The 26,573-nt window shown below is 43.1% G+C and overlaps 1 protein-coding gene across 2 annotated transcripts in view; it reads left to right on the plus strand.

Annotated features, from left to right (window-relative positions):
* Positions 1 to 26,573, plus strand: part of HERC2 (HECT and RLD domain containing E3 ubiquitin protein ligase 2) — a 600,800-nt gene that overhangs the window by 6,996 nt on the left and 567,231 nt on the right. For both annotated transcript variants that reach the window (XM_085851823.1, XM_085851824.1), the window contains exons 2-9: positions 310 to 442; positions 968 to 1,085; positions 4,458 to 4,592; positions 13,902 to 14,139; positions 20,443 to 20,546; positions 20,632 to 20,788; positions 21,557 to 21,661; positions 23,900 to 24,086. In XM_085851823.1, coding sequence (XP_085707949.1) covers positions 338 to 442; positions 968 to 1,085; positions 4,458 to 4,592; positions 13,902 to 14,139; positions 20,443 to 20,546; positions 20,632 to 20,788; positions 21,557 to 21,661; positions 23,900 to 24,086 — 1,149 coding nt within the window. In that variant the 5' untranslated portion in view covers positions 310 to 337. The remainder of the gene's footprint in view (positions 1 to 309; positions 443 to 967; positions 1,086 to 4,457; positions 4,593 to 13,901; positions 14,140 to 20,442; positions 20,547 to 20,631; positions 20,789 to 21,556; positions 21,662 to 23,899; positions 24,087 to 26,573) is intronic.

A 26,573-nucleotide genomic window follows, 5' to 3' on the forward strand; every position in this document is an offset into this window, starting at 1 on the left:
ATACAAATTACTTATATGTTATGATGACCCAAGATGTGCTAAGCAATGACTTGGCTTCTTTGAGGATGTCCGGAGCTTGTTTGGAATGTAGTCTTTGAAAATGTTAACCAGATTGTGTTTTCCGTGTGTTTGGTAGAAAGAGTTGTTTTCACAAACTGTTTTGTTGCATTGAGTCGAGACAGGAAAAAGTAACGTGTTTGGATGTTCTGAGTGCTGACGCCATCGGGTCTTGTGCTCTTATCCTCTTATTTTTTGGAGATGTAAAATATTCTTCTCTCAATGAAACTTGTCTGTTTGGTGTATTTTCAGGTGAACCAGGCATGTTGCTCAGATTCTTATGGTTGTAACCTCTGATCGCGGAATGGATGTCGCTCTTGGGAAGCAGCTTGTGCTCAATGCACAATCTCGTTTCGATGCCAAATGGCTGGAAACTGATTTGCAGGTTGGTTACTGACTTGTTAAATAATTATTTTTTTCCATAAAAAGAAATGATAATCAAAATTCAATAGCTTGGTTCTCTTCTGTTGAAGTTTTGGAGACATTGGCATCTGAGTTAGTGATGAATTGTCTCTTGACATGTCTGTGGTTGATTAGCACAAATTGTCACTCTAACGCTCAGTAGCGTTGGTTGAACGATCTCGGCCCGAATTATAAAATGTCAACCCGGTGTGCAGTCCCTCAGATGGACGTCAAATTGGACATCCCATTTGCCAGCATTAGTTGGTGGATGCCAAAGATCCCAACGATGTACTTCGTGAAGAGTAGGCGAGCTATTGCCGGCACCCTGGCCAAATTACAAATTCCTCCCCTAACTACTTGGTTGAGCGTCAGGCCTGGCCATCTGGTTCGTGAAAGACTTGGGCCAAAAAGTCCCCCGTCTAACCCCACAAAAATTTGGAAATCATTGTGGTCATTAAAGAAGAAGAAGAAGAAATCGGTTGAACGTGTATTGTGTTTTTCTTGGCAGAGGATGTTCACCAGAGATGGGCTGACTGTCCTGTGGAACGAGATGATGAAGGATGGTGAAGTTGCGTATGTTTACACTGATTGTCCGCCTTACTTGAATGAAGTCCCTCTGGTTAAAGGTGAAGTGGATTGTTTTGTTGATGTTGGTACTCGTACCTATTATTGACTTTCTTTGATTTGAGTCACCATTATTCGTTTACATGAGCAACATGATCTGAGATGTATGAACGTCACTTATTTTGTCCAATTTTTCCGACTTTTAATCGAAGTTATTGGATTGTGTTTCACTCAGCAGTTGTTTTTTTGTGTGTGAGTGATTCATGATTACCGAGCTGCTATAAATATTGTTACGGTTGTGGAAATTCGCAATACACCATAAAGGGTCCTCAGGTGAGATGTATCGATAAGTCCATGTGTAGTTAGCCCAAACCCGTTGTGTAGAGGGAATATATGTGATCCATTCGGGCTGCAATTCTTCAGTTAGCCGTTTTTCTTTTGCTGTCGTTATTTTGGTGCAAGAACAACAACGACCATCGCCACAACCAACATCTCAACGATCACGCCATTCACTACAAGACGCCAACAATCACGCCATACACACCACGCCGCCACCTTCCACAACTACGCTACCACCATCTTTGCCACTTGCCATTCAACGAGCACCGTGCGGTCACGATCTCCGTGGGATGGATGAAACGAGCGGAGTGGCAGCAGCAACAAGGGTGCGAAGGGGCATCTCCCGCCCAAAACTCCCGCTTAAATATCTCCCGCCAAGATCTCCTGCCCAAAACGCCTGCGCAAATATCTCCCGCCCGAATCTTCCTTCCCTCGTCGTATGGCGCGTGGAGAAGAAAACCAACAATGCCTGTGGGGTTTTCCCGCCATTTTTTCCCGCGCTTGGTGAGAAAGGGGGAGGGGGTGGCGCGTCATCTCCCGATTGGCGGATGCGCGGCGTGACGCGGCCGGGGGAGAGGAACGCCCCCCTTCGAGGCATTTTCTGGAAGTGTCTCGAAGGAAGGAGGAGCCAAGAATGGGGTGGGGCGCGGGGCGGAGCGAAGGGCGGAGCCCGACCCTACAAAAGGCGTGGGCGTGGAGAGTCCCGGTTCCCTTGTCCCTGGAGGAGAATTGTCGAGAGTTGTTGGAGAGTCGCTGTTCCCTTGTCCCTGAATGAGAATTGTCATGAGTTGTTGGAGAGTCCCTGCTTATGGTTCGTTCGTTCGGAGGAAGAGGTTGAGGTTCTGTTCGTTCGTTCGGGTCAGGCGTACGACACGTGCAGGTGCGAGGCACGAGCCCAGTGGACCACGCCGGAGGGACTTGGAGTTGCGGTCGCCAAGGGCTGGACGATGCGCTCAGGGAAGTCGCGACTTCCTTTTTTTGGGGGGTTTTGTGTAAATGTATGGGGGTGGTGCTTTAAGTGTTGCCGTGTGAATTGCCTTATTCGGTTGTAGATCTGCGTTGGTTCTTTGCTTGTGTTTTTCTTTGCATAAACGTATACGTGTATTGCTTTTGTTCCTTTGTTTTACTGTAATATACATGCCTTCCGTGATTAAATGTGCTTGTCCGATTGTTCCCTGTTTTGCTTCGTCTTTTCCTTTTATTGAATCTCCATCTTGCATCACATAAGGGATTGGTAGTTGGTTTAAAACGTCCGGTAAATAATCTGAACCGTTAAGGTCGACGATAACTCTGCTCGGTTATCCCTGAAGCACGGAACGAGCCGCTTAAGCGGTTCGTGTCCGGAGTCGACCTGTGGCGTGGTACAACTCCTCGGTACGCTATCTGCGCGGGTACTTAGGTAAATCGACCATTCGGCGATCGGACCCTATTTCGCGCGGGTAGAATGCGGACTGAGTTGTGGTGAGGTTAAACTCCCACCCGTGACTAGCTCCCGGCGTTGTTCCCGCGAGGGTCACGACTGAATTGCACGTTCGGTGGGCGAAGCGGCTGCTATTGGCTACACGCGGTCGTTCGCACGCCGGCGGGGCGTGAATTCGCATCAATACATTGCATCACCTCTCATGGTATCATAAAGTAAGAGAACCTCTGCGATGTATTGTATCATAATTCATAGCAACTGGATTCTGTTAGTTTTTAGGTCATCTCGTTAGAGATGACCTAATAAAACCAGTCTCGATGTCTGTACGTCCGTACGTCCGTATGTACGTCCCCGTTTTTTTTTCTTTCCATTTTCTTGATATTTGGTATGTGGGTAGATGTCGATGAGGGATGCACGACGGTATGATCTTTGACCCGACTGAAGGTCAAGGTCAACGTCAATGTCACTCCAAAGTTGCGAAATCATCCATTTTCAAAATCTATCTCCTCTGCCGTTTATGATCCGATCTTCGAAATTCCTTCGGATTCTGATAATATGGAACAATATCTAAATTTGGTCAGGAAGCCTGGTGTTGGCTTAGTGGTTAGGGTGGCAGCTTGGGATCCCAGTGTCCTGAGTTCAAGCCCCGTTTGTCCACTGAATTAACACCAGGGGGTTGACTCAGCCTGTCATCCTTCCGAGGTCGGCGAAATGAGTACCAGTGTACTGGTCCCGGTGTATGCCCCAGTTAGAATAGGTGTACCATATCCCTGTGTGTCGTCAGAGGCAAACAGGGTTGGCGTCAGGAAGGGCATCCGGCCATAAAACATTGCCTCAAGAAAAAGCCCAACCCCTGCACAGCAGGGAAAAATGGCTGTAAAAACGGTAATTTTTTTTTTTAATCTAAATTTGGTCAGGCCGTTTTTTTTGAAATTCGTCCTGGTTATCGAGTCACGTGTCTTCAAAGTTGGAAAAATCGTCGATGTGATACGGTCAAAAAAATTTCGTCCGATCTTGATGAAACTTGGTACGTAGGTAGGGGTCTGAGTGATGCACGACGGTATGACTTTAGATCTGATTGAAGGTTAATGTCAAGGTCACCGATGCTGTAAACTTGTGAAATCATTCATTGTCAAAATATCATCCGCCATTTATGACTCAGAAATGCGGTTTGATTTCTGAGGTCCGGTTTCTATCCTTTTGAAGACACATTGATCATAAATGTTCCAAATCAACCATTTTCAAAATCTATCTCCGGATAACTCAGAGATGTAGTTTGATTTCTGAGATTTTTCTATCCATTTTACTCCCGGGCTTTCATCTGTACGTTGAACCAAAAGACAAGACGACATCGAAGCCATTCTCAGCCGACCAGAGCCACATCCACAGAGCTTCAGAGATGACCGTCACCCCCCAACCGGGGGTATTTTTTTGCATTAATTTTTGTGCTCAAGCAATTTTGTGTGAACTCGGGTATAACGTTGCTAAGATACTATCTGAATACTTATGTCAAGGTATGCAAAAGAAAATATATTGCTCTTACATTGATTTACGATCTTGCTGTTTAGTGGATTTATGCTGGAATTGTTAAACGTCGTCACCAAGGTTTGATGATTGAGCGATGCATAAGGAGAATAAATTGTACATTTAAAATACTCTTTGCACCATTTCTCAGCTGAAGGTCTTGAGGAGCAGCTGGCTTCCCGAAAAGAGGAGTTGAATGAGAGAGAAAAGGAGGAGGATGAAACCCAGTATTGCCCTCCTCGTGCAAAGGCCATGTTTGATTCATGGGTCTGGGGAAAGCAACCAGGTGGTTATTTTTTTCCGCTTTTTTTATTTTTATTTTTGTGGCTTACAAGTTGTTTCAAAGGCAATTCTATTAAATTATCTCATTTTGTTGAATGAATCTGTACTTATTGGTACAAAGTTTTCATCCCACCATTAAAAGAAACATGTTTTAATCATTGTTAACCTCTGCCATCGAAGATGGACGGAGGTTACTGTTTTCACCCCTGTCTGTTTACGTTTGTTTGTTTTTGTTTGTGAACAGTATTACGGAAAAACTCCTGGACGGATTTCGACGAAACTTGGTGGGGGGATTAGGTATGGTCCAAGGATCATGCCATTTGATTTTGGACTTGTTCCAAAGTCCAATATGGCCACTATGGCGGCCATTTTGAAAAAATATTTGAATTTTTGTTTTTGCATTTTTACATGTTGTAAGTGATTTCCAACCAAAAAAAAAATTGTTCGAGAAAAAAAAACAAAACTTTGCAACTTTTTTCAAAAAAATTTCGATTTTATTTGAAAAATATTTGAATTTTTTTTTTTGCATTTCTACACGTTTTAAGTGATTTCCAACCCCCCCAAAAAAATGTTAGAGAAAAAAAACAAATTTTGCAACTTTTTTTTCAAAAAAAATTCGATTTTCTTTTTTTTGGCATTTCTACATGCACGTCAATCTAGTTTAGTTTATTCAATCGTGGTTCAGTAGAGTCTGATCCGTTTTGACCTACAATGAATAGGATATCAGGTTCAATTAAGTGACCCAGCAGTATTGGCGGCGGAGGTTTTGCACTCTACCGAGTGCTCCCCCTCTAGTTGTTGTTTTTAAAAAAAAAAGAATTTATCGAAAATTGCAACTACTTTTTCTGCCTACTGGCCTCAATGATTCGCACCATCTTGTGGGGTCGGTAAAGTAAAGTTTTTGGCCTGTCTTTCGTGAACCGCCTGACCAGGCCTGGCTATTGTCTGTCGTTGATTTGAGCAGGAATTTGTAATTTAGCCATATTGTTGATTGACTGAAGATTATTGTCCACCACCCCTCCGACAAGGTCGGAGACTGCTAACATTAAAATGAGGGCCAACTGATCATCCGTTCATGCACTGTACTTTTGTGTACGCGATGTTTCAAAAACCGTTAAACATTTAGCTTTGATCTTGCAGATATCTATTCCGCATAACATTATCTCAACCTGATTATATCATGGCTGTGATTGGCTGAATTATATTGCCACGGAAACCATCTTGGTAACCTGGCTTGTGCACGTGATTTTTCAAAAAGAGTTCAAGGTTTAGCTTTCATATTATACAAGTTTATTCCTCATACCACCCAAAATGCAGGGAAACCTAGAGTATCAGCTCCTTTGTTTGAGTTTTAGATGTACCCATTAACAGGGGAGATGTTGTGAGTTTTCGTGGACAACGGTTGGTGGATTTTGTTTTTCTTGCGGCAGAAGCGATCAATTAATATCGCTTTAAGTTATCACCATTTTGTGTAAGGTGTGCTGTGTTTGATATTTCTGGTTGCAGTTGTTTTAGTTGCAGATTAGCAGGTAATTGTATTGTTTTATAGAAGTGTTTGCTCTGGGCATAGTCATTTTAGTTGCAAGTGGAGCAGGAGAGAAAAAATTTAATTCTGGGATTGGATTTGTCATTGGTAAAGAAATAGAATGCAGGTCAAGAAAGCTCGTGGAATGATAGTTGGATAATTAGTTGACACGGCATGAATTATTCGAGGAATCAGAAGAATTTGGAGTGAAATTATAAACGGTGTAATAAATGTTTGATGTGAACATCAGTTGAAGGAATGAATAGCTCTTTTGCAGGAGGTAACGGAGTGTGAAAAATCGGGAGATAAAACTTGATTGTATTTATTTATTTATTTATTATTATTATTTTTTTGTATACCTTGTCGAGGCTCGTATGAGAGCGAACACACAACTCACAGCAAGGGGGCATGAGACAAGAGGGGCGGGAGTGGAAGGGACAAAACAGTGGGGAACAGAGACATTAGGTGAACTGAGGAAGGGAGAGGGATGGGGATGGGACGGGGAACATGGCGAAGAGAAGATTGACATTACAGGGACTTTCAGGAAGGAAAGCAGGGGAATTGAAGGAAGTGGGCTTGGGTGGATTATCGGGGGTAGAAAAGATCGAGGATTTGGATGGGAGAAGATAAGAGGTGGTGGTGAACAGCTGTTTTGAAAGCCTGGAAGGAAGAATGGGAATGAATAGAGTGAGGAAGTTTATTCCAAAGTCAGGAAAAAAGAGGAATGAAAGAGTGAAGATGAGCAGTGATTCGTGATTTTGGTAGTTTTACCAGAAGGGGGTTGTTGGCGGACCTTGAGCGCCCTGTGGAAATGTGGTGGGGACAAATCGCAGAGAGAGCAGGGGGGGCAAGGCTGGAGAGGAGTCTGTAGAAGACAGGAAGACCACCGACCAATCTGCGGTGATTGAGTGAGAGGCCCAAAGACTCAACTTCATTGCGGGAGATGCCGATGATCTTAAATGCCCTGGTTTCGACAGCGTGAAGCCGAGAAAGGTGGGAGGCAGGAGCACCAGCCCAGAGGGGAGAGCAGTACTCCATCAGGCTACGGACAAAAGCTTTGTAACTGGTCAGGAGCTCAAGAGGGCCAAGGAAGGACTTTGCATGACGGAGGATTCCCAGTCGGCGACTGGCTTTTGAGGCGAGGTTGGAAATGTGACTTTCCCAGGAAAGGTCATGGCAGATAGTGAGACCCAGAAGCTTGAAAGAAAAGACTTCTTCCAGAGGATTGTTGAGAAATTGGATGGGGGGTTTTTCTAATCGGTCCTTTCGAAGGGACATAGTGAGAGTGTGAGATTTGTCTGGATTGAAAGACATGTTCCACGTGTTGGACCAGTTTGTGATTTTATCCAGATCTGCAGTGAGCGAAGAAGCTGCTGCTTGCCGGTCTGAGGGATGACAGATGGTACGGCAGAGGGTGGAGTCGTCGGCAAAGAGAAATAGAGGATTTTCCAGAGAGTCGGAGAGATCATTGATGAAAACCAGAAAAAGAACAGGGCCCAGAACGCTACCTTGAGGAACTCCAGCCTGTAAAGGAAGAGGGGATGAAAGAACTCCATTTAGGGCCACACGTTGACTGCGACAGGAGAGGAAGTTTGCGAGCCATGAGTGGAGATGGCCTTGAATACCATGGGAAAAGAGTTTGGTGAGTAGTGCATGGTGCCAGACTGTGTCAAAAGCACGTGATATGTCCAGGGATACGGCTCGGATTTCCTGTCTGGCATTGAGGACCTCCATCCATTGATGGGAGAGCAGAAGCAGCATATCCAGGGTAGAGTGACCTGGTCTGAAACCAAATTGATGATTGGAAATCAAGCCATTGGAGAAGAGGAAGGATTTCATGTCTGAAGCGATGATGGATTCCATCACCTTGCTGATGATTGGGAGAAGGCTGATTGGTCTGTAGTTACAGGGATCTGTTTTTGCACCTTTTTTATGCAGGGCAGTGATGTTAGCAGATTTCCAAGCAGATGGCAGATGACCTTGGGCAAATGAGAGGGTGAATAGAACAGAGAGAGGGTGAGCAAGAGCAGAAGAGCAGGCTTTGAGGACACGTGGGCTGATGCCGTCTGGACCGGTTGCAGAATCTGACTCGAGGTTTGAAAGCAAGCTCTCCACCTTGTCAGGAGAAAAGGATACAGAGTCCAGGGACAGTTGGGTGCGACTGGGTAAAGTGGGTAGAGAAAGTGATGGGTTTAGGACACAAGATTTAGCTGCAAACACTGAGTTTAGACATTCAGCTTTATCACGTGTGGTATCAGCAGTGCGGCCATTTGAGGTAAGGGAGGGGATGGAGGGGGAACATACACCAGAAACAGTTTTGATTAAATGCCACCAGGATTTTGGGGAGGGAGAGAGGTTTGAGAGTTCAGACTTGAGATGAGAAAGATGTTGTTTTCTGGCTCTCCTGAGGGTAGATACACACTTGTTCCGAGCTTTGTGGAAGGAACTGAGATTGCCGTCAGTTGGGTTTGCTTTCCATGAGGCAAAGGCAAGTTGTTTCAGGACAACTGCCTCGCCACAAGCTTCAGTAATCCAAGGGCGGGAGGAAGGGTAGGACAACTGAACACGAGAGGGGATAAATCTGTGCATGAGGGAGAGCAAGTTTCTTTGAAAGAATTCCCAGGATGAGTTGATGTTTGAGAAAGTAGTGATAGGAGACCAGTCTGTAAGTTTGATGGCTGCTCGGAGACCCTGCCAGTCGGCTTGAGTGAAATGCCAGACTCGACGGCGGTGAGGTGGTTCTCTGATAACAGCCAGAGAGATGTCCACTTTGACAAGGACGTAGTCAGAAGAACCGATTGGAGCGAAGGAAGAGCAGCAGATATTTTCAGGGAAATTTGTCAAAACCAGATCCAGAAGAGATGGAGTACCATTGGTTGAGATCCGGGTCGGGAAGTTGACCGATTGAGTCAGTCCTAATGAGTCGCAGAAAGCTTTTGCTGAGGTGCCATGGCAGGTGAGAGACGTACCCACACCTAGCCAAGTGGCGTGATGACAATTGAAGTCACCACATAAGAGGAAGAGAGGGTTTGGTTGAGAAGATAGAAGATGGTCCATGTTTTCGGATAGTGAGGTGTAGATGGAGTCGTCACTTTTCGGTGGACGGTACAGTACACATATAAACATGAGGTGGGAGTGGAGGGGAAGCCGAAGCCAGAGGTATTCCTGGGAGTGTGGGGGAGTGAGAGCAGTGCATGGAGAGTGAGGAATAGGGTCTTTGATGAAGAGAGCAACACCTCCACCAGGACGAGGCTCAGGTCTGTCATATCGTAAGAGGGAGTAACCGCGGAGAGATACTTGGGAGTCAGACACGTCTTGGGAGAGGAAAGTTTCTGTTAGGCAGATAATGTCTGGTTTGTCAGTGGCAACCTGTATGGAAAGATCTGAAAGGTTTGAGCGAAGGCCCCGGATATTTGAGGTCCACACTTTTAATGAAGAGGTAGGGGAGGAGGCTTTGGGTGCAGGAGGTGGAGGGGGAGGGGGAGGGTAGGACAAGGACGAGGGGGGGAGCGAAGGAGGGTTGTTTAAAGAGTGTGGGGTATTGCAGAATAGCAAGGGGAGGGGGCCGAATGAGGAGCAGAAAAGGCTCTGTGATTGGTAGACTATTTCGGGAGTTGGTAGAAGAGACTGGCAATGGTGAGGGTGTCACAAGTTCAGGAATTGGTGAGGGGAGAGCGAGCAGCACTCTTCCCGAACAAAAATGTTTCAGACTTTCGTATGTCTTTATCTCTATTATAATACCAAGCTTGCACACTAAAAACTCGGCTCGCCATCACACGATCCCTATGAAATTCCTGTGACACTTTGCGGACATGCCGACAATGTTTGGGAAGTCTTGGCGTTCCATAGTGCCACTTGCATTTTGCACAATGCGTATTTTTGTCATTCCCCATGTACGGTCTGTCGTCTGCTACCAGCTATGTTGTACTGCTATCCCGTGCATGTGCACGCGTATCGCTAGTATGTCTTGATTGCAAATCATGACCTTTTTAGTTCCTGTAGCTTAATAATAGCTTTTTTTTTCCTTTATCAATGGTATTAGTCGGAAGAGTTGTGGGAGTTTATTGACCTTTAGCTCGTTTGGTTGTCTTGAAATGCGTGTGGTTGTCTGGCACTGCCTGTGTCGAGTCAGTCTCCATTCGTTCACTGTGTTCATCCTCGCATCTTTTTTTGTTAATTTTTATCCCCACGCTTTTTGAAAAAATGGGGAGGATGTAATTAGTTCATCCTGTCTGTCTGTCTGTTCGTCATGCTATCTCATCATAAACGGGTGTGCAGACATTCACCAAACATGGTAATTCTGACCACCACAGGGCACGAAGGTGCATGAGCAGTATCACTTTTGCTTCCCCCACCAATCCAAAGCCATGATCTTTAATCCTCGTTAATCTCCACTTCCTCCCCCCCACCCACCCCTCCAACCTCACTCTAAGTCATCCTCCTTCCACATTTCCAGTTTTCCCTCCTGAGAGTTTCCTCTGTATCCATTTTGTCCACCCTATGCATTCTCTTGCCACCTATTCCTCCCCATACCCATTGCTTGTCCAAGTCTGCCTCCATCTTGGCCATCATCTCTGCTGTTGGTATTTCCCCCCTCTCTCTACTCTTCCTTTTGTCCTGTTGTCTCCTGTTTCCATTCAGTGTTCTACTACTCAATTCAGTGTATTGGTACTAGCTCTTCCACCAGCCTTGACTATGTATCCAAAAATAAATGACAATGTTGAAGGTCAAGTCATATGGTGATCCAAACAAAATATGCCATCGTTGAATCGTGGGCCAAGGATAAGTTGTGGGTGATCATCAGGGGTTTCCTTATTTTTTGGAGTAGGAGGCTGCCATTAAAAAGTATCAGGTTACCATTAGCGTGAGCGAAGCGAGCGCAGCTGTATGGCCGTGGTCCAGGGCCCTAGGCAGGCCCTGGAAGCTGGAGGATTCTAGATGGCTGGAGATGCATTCTAGCATGATTTCTGACATGAAATAGTTCTCATATATCATGCTGTTGGGGTGGAAAAACTCCACAAAACAGGTGGTTAGGCCTATACTGGATGTAGTTGCATTAACATACTGACTGACTGACTGACTGGTTGACTGAAATTCAGCTATACTGTATAGTTTGTTCAAGCAGCTTTTAAACAGGGTTTATTAATTTAAGGCCATGGTTTAGGGCACACCAAGATGTCTGGAAGATGGAGTATCTAAGCACTTTCAAAGAGAGGCATTTTAGCAACATTTGGGCCATACCTTAGTTCTTAATAGGGAGATGATACTGCACATGGTGGAGTACAATGAGCAATCTGAAGTAATTTATCTGCTTATTTACTGAGAAGTAAATTACTGATTACTGATTATTTACATAATCTGATAAGCAATCTGCTTATTTACTGTATTACGTTTCTTGCACAGAATACAAAACATGCCATGTTGAGTTTCACTGTAAACCAACCAATACAATCCTGTTTTGCCACAGTGTGTAACTGGATCTGTCAGCCATTCATGGCTAAATCTCGATTTCGCTTTCTGTGTTTCTATTTCAGTATTACTTAATTTCCAACATTGTAACTGTTGGCATTTGCAAACTGTGTGGATACGTTCTGCTTCTGAGAATAATTCTCCCAACAATTTATTGATTACATCCTGACCAGGACCTTCATTAGGTGAAGATGTATCAAGATCTTTTACACTACACATAGATATATCATGAGATAGATTAATGTGGGAGCAACATGTTAAAGTTTCTTCTACCATTAAAGAACTAGATGATTCAAACTGTATGCCAGAGTTGATTAGTTCAGAGAATGTTAATGAGTTTTCTGCAGTAGATGGTGTCACTGGATCAGGAACTGAAAGTTGATTTTCTTGCAGATTGGGTGACAAAGTCCTGGCAGATTCAGAAAGTGAGAAAGAGTTCACCGGTTGATTTACAGTGGGATGGTTGACTGGTTCAGGAGAGGGAGAGCAGATTGGTCCAGAAACAGGGAGAGGTTCAGGTGCAGGGACAGGGAGAGATTTAGGTTCAGAGACTGGGAGAGATTCAGGTTCAGGTGGAGGGACAGGGAGGAGGTTCAGGGAATTCTGCAAATAGCAAATAATTAAAATGTACATGTGCTGTATACTTGTGAATGAAAAATTGTGAATTGATGTTTCTCATGCTATCATTTTTAATGTGGCCCACACCCCACTCACGAAATGTAATGAAAATTGCTTGGATGTTAAGCAGTGGAGTAACTGAAAATAGTCCAAATGCATTCATCACTGTGAGAAACTGCTTTACAAAAGGGCCTACCATTAGCCAGAAGTTGAGGGCCACCTCAAACAACGACAACACCTACACTTCACAACTCCCGAAATATCTGATGAACTATTTAAGCATAGGGAAGCTAAGTATTATATTTGTAAATTTTCTTTCATTCATTTTATGCATATTTTCTCTCCTTCGATTTCATTTTGCTTTGTTAAATATTGTTTATTATTATTTTATTGTTTTGTTTTGATTTAATAAACAGCTCAAACGAATAACTTTAGACTAGTTTATTGTTTGAAAATGAATGATAAACATGTATTTAACGTCACTCGTTTTCTGATAATTTCTTTATTGGATGTCAGCAAGCTTCAATCAGTCAACCAATCAAACGGTCTAAGTGTGAATACTGCATCACAGTCACAATCCCAATTTTGTTAAACTTCCACCTTACATTATCCGCCAATATCGTGTTGTTATACCGTCAAGAAAAGCTCGCTAGTCTCTGGTACATGCATGTACCTGCGGTACCAGTATTCAGTTGGCCATTTCACAGCTGCTCATATTTGGCCTTCACTTCACTGAATAAACCGCAATTTTCAGTGCAAATAACCATGAATAATAACATGTATGAAAGCTGCTTTAAGCTGAAAGGCTAATTACTTTATAAATTAAAAAGGTACAACGGATGACCGTGTATTTTAGAGCTGCATCACTTGACAAAAGCTCAAAATGGACGAGGTGAAACACGTGTTTCGTGAAACAACAACAACGTCGCACTCGCGAGAGTGCAAGTTTAGACCAATTACTGATGGCCAGAAGCTTACCTCCCATGTCTTTGGACTTATTCGAAAATCCAAAGTCAAACAGGGATATTTTCGTTTCGATGCCATCGTTTCGGCACCGAAACTGCGAGGCCTTCAAAGTTTATTTTCTTGAGGTCATTGCTGTATGGTATCAGGGTATCAGGCCAACAGTCCAAAACGAGGCTAAAGCAGAGAACTCTCTATTGCAGGTGTGTTTTAGCTGCTTGTGTTATTTTTAGGTCAGTGTTGTGCGAGACCTGGCGAGAGTACTAACAGTAAAAGTAAGCCCGCTTTTATCGAAATACTAATGTTTTCGTCTCGGATTTCAAAACAAGGGGTGTAGAGATTTTGCTCGGATTTCAAAACAGGGGGTGTAGAGATTTTATGGTGACAAAAAAAAAAAAATCTAAAAATCGGCGCTGAAGTAGGCGGTGACCTTTGACATTTTTTATCTGAGTAGACGGCTGTGGGTCGCCGGTGACCGGCTTCTAAGAAAACCCCTGGGTAAGCCTCCCTCGGCTTACCCTTGGTGATTGCTTTGTGATCACAGATATCTAGTTCCATTATCTATAGTTTATGAATAATGATTTTAACCCCCTTACCTCTCACCTTATTGTTGCTGTGAGGAGGAAGGAGTGTAAGTGGTTGAGGTTGGGGGTATTGTGTTTGTCAATATAGTTTTGCTTTTACATTAAATATTGATTCCTGTTCATAACAAAGTAGCAATCTCTGGTTTTCCCACAGCCACATCTGAGCTCTCGGAGTGTTTACGTCTTGTGCTGACTGAGCAGCGTTTGCTCTCTGCCTCTGCTGCACAGACTACACTCTCAGCAGAGCGACTGCAGCGGCGTCTACTTCTGCTCGAGCGCTTTCTGTTGGCACTCAGCCGGAGCTTGCCCACTCGTAGTACCAGCCCGATTGCCAGGCCCAGCCCTTCTCTGACACCCAGTCCTGTTTCTGCGAATTCATTGGAGAGATGCATGTATATTTGACTTTTTTTGTTATAGAAATACAAAAACCTTTTTTTTTTAATACCCCTCGTATCATGAATTGATGTATTTTTACAATTTTTGCTTGATCTTCTGAATTTTATACATTGTGTTATTCTTTTTTAATTTGTCTAAATCATAAAAGAGATGCATAATTGGCAATGCAGCAAGGGGGTTGAAAAATATCAGAAGTCCACCACTTGCAACGGCAAAACTGTCCATATTGTGAGAGATATATATATATATATATATATATATATATATATATATATATATATATATATATATATATATATATATATATATATATATATATATTGTGACGTCCACGGGACTTGAACAGTCCCGCCAACGTAGAATGAGCCGAAACGATGGAGGCGGTTTATTTTTTATAACCCAAAGATGGCGGTTTTAATCGCTCCACAGCAAACGGGACGAGGAAGGTGGCACGAGTCGCTTTTCACCGAGTTAATAATGTTTATTTCTCTAACCAGAAATAATAATAAGACTCGGCAAGAGGAGGGATCCTCCTGGATGGTGGTGTGGGTTCGGGCGTGGGGAAAACACAAACAATTCCAATGGATATACAAAACTCAAACCCTCTAAGGCGCCAGGTACACACACACACACACACACACACAGACACACACACACACACACACACACACACAGACACACACACACACACACACACACACACACACACACACACACACACACACACACACACACACACACACACACACACACACAACGTAGCTGGTGGTCAGGCTTGCCCGTGGTGTCGACGCAACAGTCACTGGATTGGCGCCGGACGAGCTGGCGTTGCGCTCATCAGGGGCAGGAGACACGGTGGTGCCGAGGTTCCGTCAGCCCTTCCGCGCAGAGCCGCGGTTTCCTGCCTTGAGCTCCAACCAGCCACCGTGGTGCTGTTCCTGGTGGTGTCGACCTCCTGGTGTCGGCCCAAGACCGCTCACAGCCGTCAGGGAGCCAGTTCTGGTGCCAAGATGCGAGCAGGAGAGGGAGGCAGGTCCGCCCACCGTTCGGTCCCGTACTCCGAGCCAGCAGAACTCCAGAGCCAACCGAGGTGAGGCACGAGGCACAGCAAGGCCACGAGACACGACGAATCGAGGAACGAACCAGCGCAACGAGAGAGCGCACTCAGAGACCCACAGCCTTGACCAGACGCTTTCTTTTTATGACTCTTCCTCCTCTTCTTCTCCCGAACAGAACCTTTTTATACTCGAGTTCTCGTCACTTCCAATCGAGCCCTTTTATTGGCCCTCTGCCGTCGCCTTCTGCCAATCGTGATCACGGGCGGAGCCATCCGCAATACTGTCCTGTTACGTCACGGCAAGCCTACAGGGAATACTAAAAGGGTTTACGCATACACACTTACCCTAACCCATCTCCCTATCTAATTACGTGACAATTATCATTTCCCCCTAAAGGAAATGGACATTTACTAGACAACTTATCACTTCTGAATTGCTACTTATTACATCGAGATCGTGGTAAACTCGAACAGCTTGGCATACCTAATTAAACATCCTAATTACCCTTTGAATTTGAATGAATTACCCTTTGAACCCCCCCCCCCCCCCCACGTAACAATATGTATATATACAGTCATGCGCCGCTTTACGACGTTCCGGGCAACGACGGATCGCATATACGACGGATCTGCCAGCTCTGAAAAAAAAAAAATGAAAACAAAAATGTAGCTGAAAAATTCCTACCGCCGAGTGATGTAGCCAACATAGCGCTGCCAGTCGTATAAAAATGGCACATACAATTATGTACGCTGTACAGTACATAATACTTCATAATGATAATAAACGACAGTGTGGCCCTGTTATAATGCGATCGTTGAGGTCCATAAAATGTCATCGCGAAAAAAGCAGGGTCGTGCTAAATCGGGGTTCAAGGAAATCGGCTTTCAAACTGAACCAATGTTTGCACGTTAACCTTTGAGCAAGTAAATTTCCTTTGAATTGAACAATTCCACGAATAAATCGTTGTTAGTCAAAATTAAAACACAAATTTCTTTTCGGAGAAGCTTTTCATGTTGTTAAAACAATCGCACTGTTCCGAAAATATATATCACAATTGACAGGAGCTCGTTTCTTCATTTATAAATTATAACATCTGCAATGATTACGTATTTATAAAATCCAAACGCTATTGATTCATCTTTCTATAATCGATGCGAGAGGAGATTGTAAGCTGCTGCTAACAATACTGATGGCCGTCATGAACAGCACAAAGGTAAAACTAATGTGTCTTCAGTCTCTCTTGGATGCGTGTTACAATTGCCGACAGTATTCAGTACAGTAACATGCTGTAAAGGTTTGTATCCGAGGAGCATTAGGCTATACCATATGGTAAGGTGTGTAGTTTTGTGTAAGTACGATGTTCGAAAACGAAAAAAAAAAAATGATGTTCGCACAACGACGACGTCGCTTAACGACGCGTTTTTCAGAACGTAACGCCCTCTTTAAGTGGCCCATGAATATATATTAATATATATATATATATATATATATATATATATATATATATATATATATATATATATATATATATACTAAAATCTGAGCCTGGTGTTGGCACAGCGGCTTGGGATCCAAAAGGTCCTGAGTTCAAGCCCCGTTGGGCCACTGAATTAATACACCAGGGGGTTGACTCAGCCTGTCATCCTTCCGAGGTCGGCGAAATGAGTACCAGTGTACTGGGCCGGTGTATACCCCGGTTAAAATAGGTGTTACCATATCCCTGTGTTGTAAGAGGTGACCAGGGTTGCGTCAGGAAGGGCATCCGGCGTAAAACATGTGCCAAATCACTATGCGGATCATGCGGATGATCCGCTGTGGCGACCCCGAACGTGATCAGCCGAAAGAAGAAGAAGAAGATATATACTAAAATCTTGTGTATCAAAGTTACACAATAATAAAATAAAAATAATGGTGATTATAAGGGAACTCAGACGGTCTTGAGTTAATACATGTTTGCACATGCAAAAACATTTTTTGATCCCCTCTCCCCTTTCCTTACCTGTAGCTGTAATTAAGAACAATCGCATTTGAAAGCATCATTGTGCTTGTATGTGAATAACAATTCAGGACAGAGAGGCCAGTGGACAAATCATGTTCCTGTAAGATCCTGGTTTACATCGAGGATACGTTCCTGAAAAGTGAAACGACGAAAATCAAAGCAATTTTTCTCATAAGAATTAATGGAATAAGCCGTGGGGGCGGGGGGGGGGGTGAATCGATGCGTTTCTCACGTTGCTACTTCATATATTACTTTTTGCTTTTTACCTATGATATTACCATTTTTTGGATTGAGTAGTATTCAACTACACAGACATATAAATAAAATACGATACAATTACCAAACATATTTGCGTGAAAAAAACCTCTTCCAGAAGCAGTTAAAATTGGTGGTACGTCGTCTTCTTCCTCATTCTTTAATAAGCAGGATATTTTACGATTGCAGGCAAACTTAATAACCCGGCAACATCAACGGTACATTCACCAGCATCAATTTGATGAATAACATATAATTTCACTTCTGAGGTAACACTTTTTGCCTCTTAGCCAATCTACAATTCAGTACATTTCGTTATGTGCAAAGCAAAGTATAGTAGTTAATTTGGCAATGTATGTATGTATGTATATATGTATATATATATATATATATATATATATATATATATATATATATATATATATATATATATATATATATATATATATAATATTTTTGATCTCCCGATTTGGTACTTTAGCGATGTATTCTGGCATCTTTCAGTCTTGTAAGTTCTGAAAACACTCGAGAATAAAAGGTCTCGTTTTCAAAATGATGTGTGAGTTGAAACAACAAATATCGAGAATCGATATTAATAACATGATGATGTTTTTGCAAAACAACATTAAAAAGGGTGACGTAAACCAGGGTATTGCATGTGGTATTTTATCCTGTAGTTACATCATCATGAGTCAAGTGCTTTGATTGCAACATCGAACAAGCCACTTAGAATCCAACTGAATTTGTTTTGAATAATTGATTAATTAAATAAACTCTGTTTAGTTTATTATACCGGACTTGGTGCTATAATGGTTAGTGTCTGCTCTGAGTTTGGGAGGTCGGTGTTCAAACCCCGGCCGAGTCATACTAAGGACTTTATTTAAGAAAAAGTCGTGCTGCTTCCTTGCTTAATGCTCAGCATTTAAAAGGATAGAGCACAGACAAACAATGCTGGGAAGGCAATGGCAAACCACCTAGTATGACCCTTGTCAATAAACTGCTTCAGCAGCACCAGCACTCTGTAAAGAGTATGGCACATCAACATCGTTTATTGTTGAGCTCCTTCCTTTGTCCAATCATCCTCTCTATGGCACTGAGCCTTGTCCACTATAAATCATGAATGATAAATTCCAGAACTCAAACTTGAAATGTACATTCTCTGATTAGTTTGTCTTGAGGTTTTGAAAACGGTTTCAGTTGAGATAAAACACCAGTTCTCAGTCACACCTTCTATCCATACATAGTATATCAGGTTTAGCTTTGATCTTGCATCTGTGCCCTGACTACCTGATGGACGAAGCCCAAGACAAAGGCTGACATATTTTGTTTCATTGGGTGCGGCAAAACCTGTGGTCTTTGGCTTTTACTCTGTGACCATACAATTTTGTACTTGATTAGTTTAGCCTCCTGTCGGAGGGGATCGTATGGTTACATGTGCCTATGGATTTGTCCCACGCACCAATAACCGTGAGCTGATGTTCAGTTCTCGCCCTACTGGATGTGAGGTCACAGTCACCCAAAGAGTGTAAAAAAGATATATAAATACTGCGTCTTAGAAGTAATCTCGCTGCAGATCCTCTTCATCCTGTTCATTCATTACATGCACAATTAAATAACCAACCACTAAATTGTACTCCACATGTAACATCAAACAGAAACTTACTTTGAGCATAATTATAGCATAATATGCCTGGTGTTGGCTTAATAGTTAGGGTGGTGGGCTTGGGATCCTAGGATCCTGAGTTCAAATTCCACTTGGCTGTTAAATTAATACCAGGTGGTGTTGACTCTGCTTGTCATCCTTCCGAGGTCAGAAAAATGAGTGCCAGCTTTCTAGTATCCTGTGTTGGAGTGGCGACCCGTCCAGGATTGTTTCCAATGGCCAAGGAGACTGCTCAGGCAGCACTAACGCTCAACACAGAGTATGGTCCCGATGGATGGATTTTATCATTCTGTTTGTTTGTCTGTCTGTCTGTTTATCACTGACAGGTCACAATTCTAAACCGATCGTCATGAAACTTTACTGAGTTGTAGAAGTAGTCTCAACTGAGAAGCCTATTGATTTTGAAGTCAAAGGTCATCTTGAGGTCAAATTTCTAAAATCGTCATTTTCATCCGATTTACTTGAAAGTTGAACAGGATTTTGCACATTGCTTCCCTGAATTTGGAAACCAACTATTTTTGAGGTCAAATGGTCAAAGGTCAACTTAAATTCAAACTTCTAAAATCAATTTTAATCTGAAAAATAATCATGTTTCATCCGATTGACCTGACTTTTGATTAAGGTTGTAAATTTTGTTCTTAATGAAATAGACAATTTGATGTATTCATGACAACCTTTGGAGAGTGGGGTGGATTTTGCAAGTGTCGTGCTCTGCACGACGTCTTTTTATTGTTTGTTTGTTTATGTATGCTTCAGAAATGAAAAACCTACTGAACCAAATTCAACCAAATTTTGCATGTTGCTTAAGGGTACCCCAAGTATGGTTTCTGTCAGGGTAGCATATCTGATGGAGGGGGTTTAAGGTGGGAGGAAGACCCCAATTCTGTCTATGTAAATGTCGGTTGTATAGCGCCTCTGGTGGTACATCCGGTATTCCAAATCATCTTTTTCTTGTATAAAGAAAGTTTAAGCAACTTCACAATCTGCATTATGGTGATGTTGAAATCTGAGTGAGAATAACGATAATTTTTCAAAATGTGTCATTTCACTAATTTTAAGCAGAAGTTCAAACCAAAGCATCCAGCACTGAGCTTTTTTTGTTTTCTCATGCCATATACAAGGAGCAAGGATGGTTGATGAAGGTGATGTTAGCTGACTTCCAAGCAGAGATGGAAGATGACCCTGGCAAACTATAGAGTGAATAGAGCAGGATGTTTCTAAAGTACAATATGTTGTCTTTGATGAAATCCGTCAGCAAACTGACGGGTACTCTTGCTCGTTATTGTTGAGTTGGAAAGCTGCTTTGCTCTGTGTGAATTTTCAGAGCTCCAAGACATGTACCTCATGGTGTGGAGGGCCTGGCACGTGTTGGATCACGGGCTGCGCTTTCCTTCGCCTTTGCCTTTCTTCGTCGAGCCTGGAGATCTGGTTATACAGCTTATATAATTTTCTTATACACTCAAGACAAGTTAAGTCTGTACGCATAACAACCCCAATTCCACTTGCTTTGCAGGAGAAGATTCTGATCTGTGCAGTGAGTTGCTCCAGGAATCACTCGATGCTCTTCAAGCACTTCCTGAAGCCTCACTTTTTGATGAGAATAATGTTTCAGTTGTTTGGCTGGAGGTGGTTGAGCGAGCTGCCAAATTCCTCCGCTCAGTTGTTACTGGGTATGTTTCTTTTATACTGAGAGTACTCTCTGCTTGTATGTATGTATGTATATTTTATATCAGTTAATGTGCAACTTCAAACCATGAGTGGTGACGGTGTCGGAACCGCATCCCATACAGCCCTTGCTGCACGATATCGGGAGTGATAAACATTGCCTGTAATGCGGAAAATTTCTCTCACTTTACAAAACACAATCTGGAGTCAACACTGGATGCGATCGGGTGCAATTATGATAATTAATGCTGTTCCGCAACCTGATATGAACGCCGTGACTTCACCGCCATGACACATGTTACATCACCGCCACAACACATGTTACATCTACAACTCCTGGAAGAGCTTTTCCCCCAGTGCTAATCACAGGATATTGTATGTAATTCCATGTCAGAAGCTGTCACAAGTGAATGAAAAGTGCAGTTACCGATGCGCTGTTGGAAAAGCTCTTCCAGGAGTTGCAAACGTAAAATTCATCATCGCGGTGACATCACGGCATTCCTATGAGGTCGGAGAATGGCATTAATTATATATATATATATATATATATATATATATATATATATATATATATATATATATATATATATATATCGATAACATATGTCTATATATTTGCGAAGAGGTGGCCTGAGGAGGGTGGGCACTCCTTGTGGTCAACATAATATGCATTCTGATGAAGTAGAACAGTTATTTTTGTAGTTTTATATTGCTCAACTTCATCGTTTTCACTTTAATTGCTTCCTCTTTGAACAATCACCGTTACTTTTCAGAGAGGTCCATGGCACACTGGATACCAAAACTGGCGTTCCACCTCAGGATCAACATCTGGCATTGGCCATTCTTCTGGAACTGGCAGTGCAAAGAGGAACATTGAGGTAGGTCATAGAACCTCTGCATCATGAGAGATGTAATTTGTGAAAAGTTTATTAATTGCCATAATATTATACCTACTCACCCCACCCTCCCCTCCCCCGGGCTGACAGGATGGCCTAGAGGTGGTGTGCACACTCGCCTCTAAGCTGTCTAACCTGGGTTAGAATCCCGACCAAACTATAAACTGTCATCCCGTTGTTTCACAGGTTTGGTGATTCATCAACGTGTGTGCCATCCCTCGGATAGATGTTAAACGGGGGTCCCATCTGCCAGCATTCGTTGGCGACGTTAAATATCTCATCAGTGCCTATCCTATCATAAACATCCCATCAGAGGACTTGAGGATCGTTTACCACTCATTATGAAGGGGTTTAGGACAGTTTGTCACATAAATACTATCTATGAAGGTCAGACGATGCATCTTATTAGTACAGTACAGTGCAGTACAAAACAGTTGCATGTGATTGAGTGCAAGAGAGATGGTGCACTGTAAGTCGTATCTCCATTCCCCTTGTATGCTGGCATGAAATTTTATTTATTTTGTTTTTCTCACGTGTAAAAACACAAACAAACATGAACTCAAATAATTATGAGTCTTAAATAGAAAATTGTTCAGATAATTGTCTAAGGCGTGAAGTAGAAAAAACTTAAATTGAATGAGTAAATCGAGGACTACCTGTACTTTGTTGTGTGAACCAGGCATAGTCACTTCACAGGTTGCACCTGCGCTTCATGGAAATTCCACCCCTCCACACCTTCCCCTCCACAAATATGTTTCTGATATAAGCTTCTGGAAAAATAAATTGATCAACATCCAACAGTATGAAGAGAATATTAAACAAGCGAGTAGATTTTCTGTACTTTAAAGTTTGTTCTCAGAATATTATTGATACAAATGATAAATCTCACACCCACTTTGTCTCTCTGAAAGGACCGTCTGGAAAACCCCCTCATCTACTTTCTCAACAATCCTCTTGAAGTCCTTTCATTCAAACTTCTGGCTTTCACTATCTGCCATGATCTTTCCTGAGAAAGCCACATTTCCAAGCTGGCCTCCAAAGCCAGTCGCCGACTGTGCATCCTCCGTCGTGCAAAGTCCTTCCTCGGCACACCTGAGCTTCTGACCATGTACAAAGCTTTCACCCGCAGCCTGATGGAGTACTGCTCTCCCCTCTGGGCTGGTGCTCCTCCTTTCACCTTTCTCGGCTTCATGTTGTGGAAACCAAGGCACTTCGGATTATTGGTATCTTCCACGATGAGGCTGAGTCTTTGGGTCTCTCACTCTCTCATCACAGGCAGGTCGGTGGTCTTTCTGTTTTCTACCGTCTCCTGTCCGACCTCGTCGCCTCTGCTCTGTCTGCTATCTGTCCCGCCCATATTTCCACAGGGCGCTCAAGGTCCGCCAGCAACCCCCTTCTGGTAAAACTATCAAAATCAAGAATCACTGCTCACCTTCACTCTTTCATTCCTCTTTTTTTTCCCACCATTGGAACAAACTATCACACTCTCTTCAATCCCACTCTTCACTCCAGATCTTCAAAACAGCTGTTCACCACCATCTCTTATCTTCCCCTCTACAAAACCATGATCTTGTCGAAACCCAAACCTACCTCCAAAATTCCCAGCTTTCCTTCCTGGATTTCCCTGGATGCATCCCGAGGGTGCATCTTGTGTACCCCGTGTTCCACGCTCCATCCCTCCCTCTTCCACAGATCTCCTAATGTCTCTGTTCTCCACTATTTTGTGCTTCCCTCTCCAACCCCTTTTGTCTCCTGCTCCCCTTGTTATACGTTCTGTGTTAGCTCTTATACAAGACTTGACATTGTATATTAAAAAAAATAAAAAAATACAATGGTTGCCTTTTGAGTGCCTTTTGAATTAAAATATACTTTTTGTTGATTCTGGAATTTGCAAAAAACAACGTTAAAAGTGCTTTGTGTGATGATTATATGTTGGAGTACTTTCTTAAAATTCTCTGTTAGAAATAAACATTTTTTTTCTAAGATTCAGAGATTAATTGTTAAATTGACACTTTCTCCAAACCACATGCCATTTAAAATGTATGGTTTCTTCTTTTTTTTTTTTCCTTTCAACCTTCCAAGAAAAATCACAAAACAGTCGGAACTATTCCAGAAACGAAAATATCCGCGTATAAAAGTCCGCCAGTGCAGACTCTGCTCTGCCGGTCACGAGCTGTATGCAGTTATTCGCTGATTTTTGTGTGTGCATGTGTTGTACAGTCAAATGCTGTCTGCAGTGCTCTTACTGCTCCAGTTGTGGGAGAGTGGGACACGTGAAGCTGATAATGAGCGCTCAGCGGAGGGTACCAGAGCGCCCTTGGTTCCACTACTTCGAAGGCTGCAGACCATACAGGCTAATTCTGACTTTCAGTTGTCCAAGACTGAGGATGTCGACAATGATCATGATGTAAGACACTTCTATTGATCTGTTTACCTTTTGATACTCTTTACCTTTTGAAACCATCAAGCTAAACTGGTGTTCTTTCATATTGTTACGTTTGAGGGGGGGGGTATGCATTCAAAGGGTAATTAGGATGTTTAATTAGGTATGCCATGCTGTTCGAGTTTACCAGGATCTCGATGTAATAAGTAGCAATTCAGTGGTGATAAGTTGTCTAGTAAATGTGCATTTCTTCAAGGGGGAAATGCTAATTGTCACGTAATTAGATAGGGACACGGGATAGGGTAAGTGTGTCTGCGTAAACCCCTTTTAGTAGTCCCTGGAGGCTGGCCGTGACGTCACAGGACAGGGCTGCGGATGGCTCCGCCCCGTGATCACGATTGGCGGAAGGCGACGGCGGTGGGCCAATAAAACGGCTCGATTGGAAGTGACGAGGACAGGAGGATAAAAAGGTTCTGTTCAGGGTCGAAAAGGAAGAGGAAGAAGATCGGGACAAAAAGATCGTGTTTTTTTGGTGTGGAGGCTGTTGCGCGGGAAGCGTACTTGTTGTGCTGATTCGATCGTGTTCTTCATCGTGTCTTGGAGCCTTTCTGAGCCTCGTGCCTCACCTTGGTTGGCTCTGGGGTTCTGCTGACTCGGAGTACGGGGTCGAACGGCGGGCGGACCTGCCTCCCTCTCCTGCTCTCAATTTGGCGCCAGAACTAGTTCCCTGGCAGCTGTGAGCGGACTTGGGCCAGGACCAGGAGGTCGACAGCACCACGGTTTCTCCTGCCCCCCCCGCCCCCTGACGAGAGCAAGGCCAGCTCGTCCGACGCTGATCCAGGGACAGTTGCGTCCACACCACGGTCCAGCCTGACCACCAGAAGTAGCTACGTTTTGTGTGTGTGTGTGCGTGTGTGTGTACTTGGCGCCTTAGAGGGTTTGAGATCTGTATATTCATTGGAATTGTCTGTGTTTTCCCCACGCCCGATCCCACACCATCCCGTCGAATCGCCCCGGATCCCTCTTCTTGCCGAGTCTTGTTATTTCTGGTTAATAATAAAAACAAATAAACATCATCAACTGAGTGAAAAGTGACTCGTGCCACCTTCCTCGTCCCGTTTGCGGTAGAGCGATTAGAACTGCCATGTTTGGGTTAAAAATAAATAAACCGCCTCCATCGTTTCGGCTCATTCTACGTTGGCGGGACTGTTCAAGTCCCGTGGACGTCACAATATTTTACATGCAACTTTCTGCTTTTGTTATTTTGTTTTCTTGTCTCTTTCACCACGAAATCTATTTGTATCTGTTTTTGTTTAATAATATATTTTTGAATCATTTTTGTCTCAAGATGTAATTATTATATTTAATACGCTAAGCCATATTTTGTGGATGTATCTCCTCCGAAACTGCCGGAAGGATTGTCGCCACTTTCGGCATGCGGTGCTCTGTAGTCTAATGTACAGCATAGGCTATGTGAGATCGCGCCAGATGGACAGGTTTGGGAATTTTGGCGATTTTTCTAATTTTTACATTCGTTTGCATGGTGACGTGTGACGTCACCGCTGAAGCATAATGATGTCACGACATCATCGGTCATTCGCTGAGGTCATTACGTCTGTCGTTGACAGACCGTCACCGCTGAGAGGTGTAATGCCACTCCTAGAAAACAGCGTCTGCAATGTAAAACCCTCTTCTGCACACGCTGACTACCTCAGAAGGTGCATTTGACACAAAAATTATATATAAAGAAATTCTACGAATCACATTGTGAACACTGGATATATTGACATCCTAACGAACCCTCACTTTAGAAACTTCGCCCGGAGCGCGGGTTTGGCTAGTGATATTTTATTACGTCAACTGTGCTCCTGCTTCATGCATTTCATTTTGGAGTTCTGAGCATGTGTCCACCACTTCATTTCAATTCATCAAACTTGCAGTGATCTGTTCAAATTACTGAAAGTATATTTCCCATACTCATATGATTTCTGAGATTATGACCTCGCAAAGGAAGACTTTATTGTGCCTGAACCGATGAAGTAACTGGAGGGATGTTTTCTGGTTGTCTGTCCAGCTGTCTGTCAGTCCGTGTGTCCTTAATAGGTTTTTGGTACTGCGATAACTTCAGAATGGCTGAAGGGATCGAAGTCAAACTTGATACCACTGATTTATAATGATGCAAAGATGAACTGATTCGATTATGGGAGGTCAAAGGTCAGATGTCCCATTCGGTAAAAATTCTGTTACTGCACTCATTTGTAAACCAATGATGGGATTTTGACCAAACTTGGTATAAGTATATATTATGATGCAAAAATGAACTGTTTAGATGTCTGCATTAAGAGGTCAAAGTTCGTGGTAGGTTTTCGTTGCAGTGATAACTTAAGAACTGCAACAGGGATCCATGTCAAACTTGGTACAAGTATATATTATGATGTATGCATAAACTGATTAGATTTTGGCGTCAAGAAGTCAACGGTCAGAGGGCATGTCTAGTAAAAATGCGGTGCT

Source organism: Eptatretus burgeri, chromosome 13 (assembly GCF_056783735.1).
Source record: "Eptatretus burgeri isolate ZD-2024b chromosome 13, Ebu_testis_v1, whole genome shotgun sequence".
Taxonomy (NCBI): Eukaryota; Metazoa; Chordata; class Myxini; order Myxiniformes; family Myxinidae; genus Eptatretus; species Eptatretus burgeri.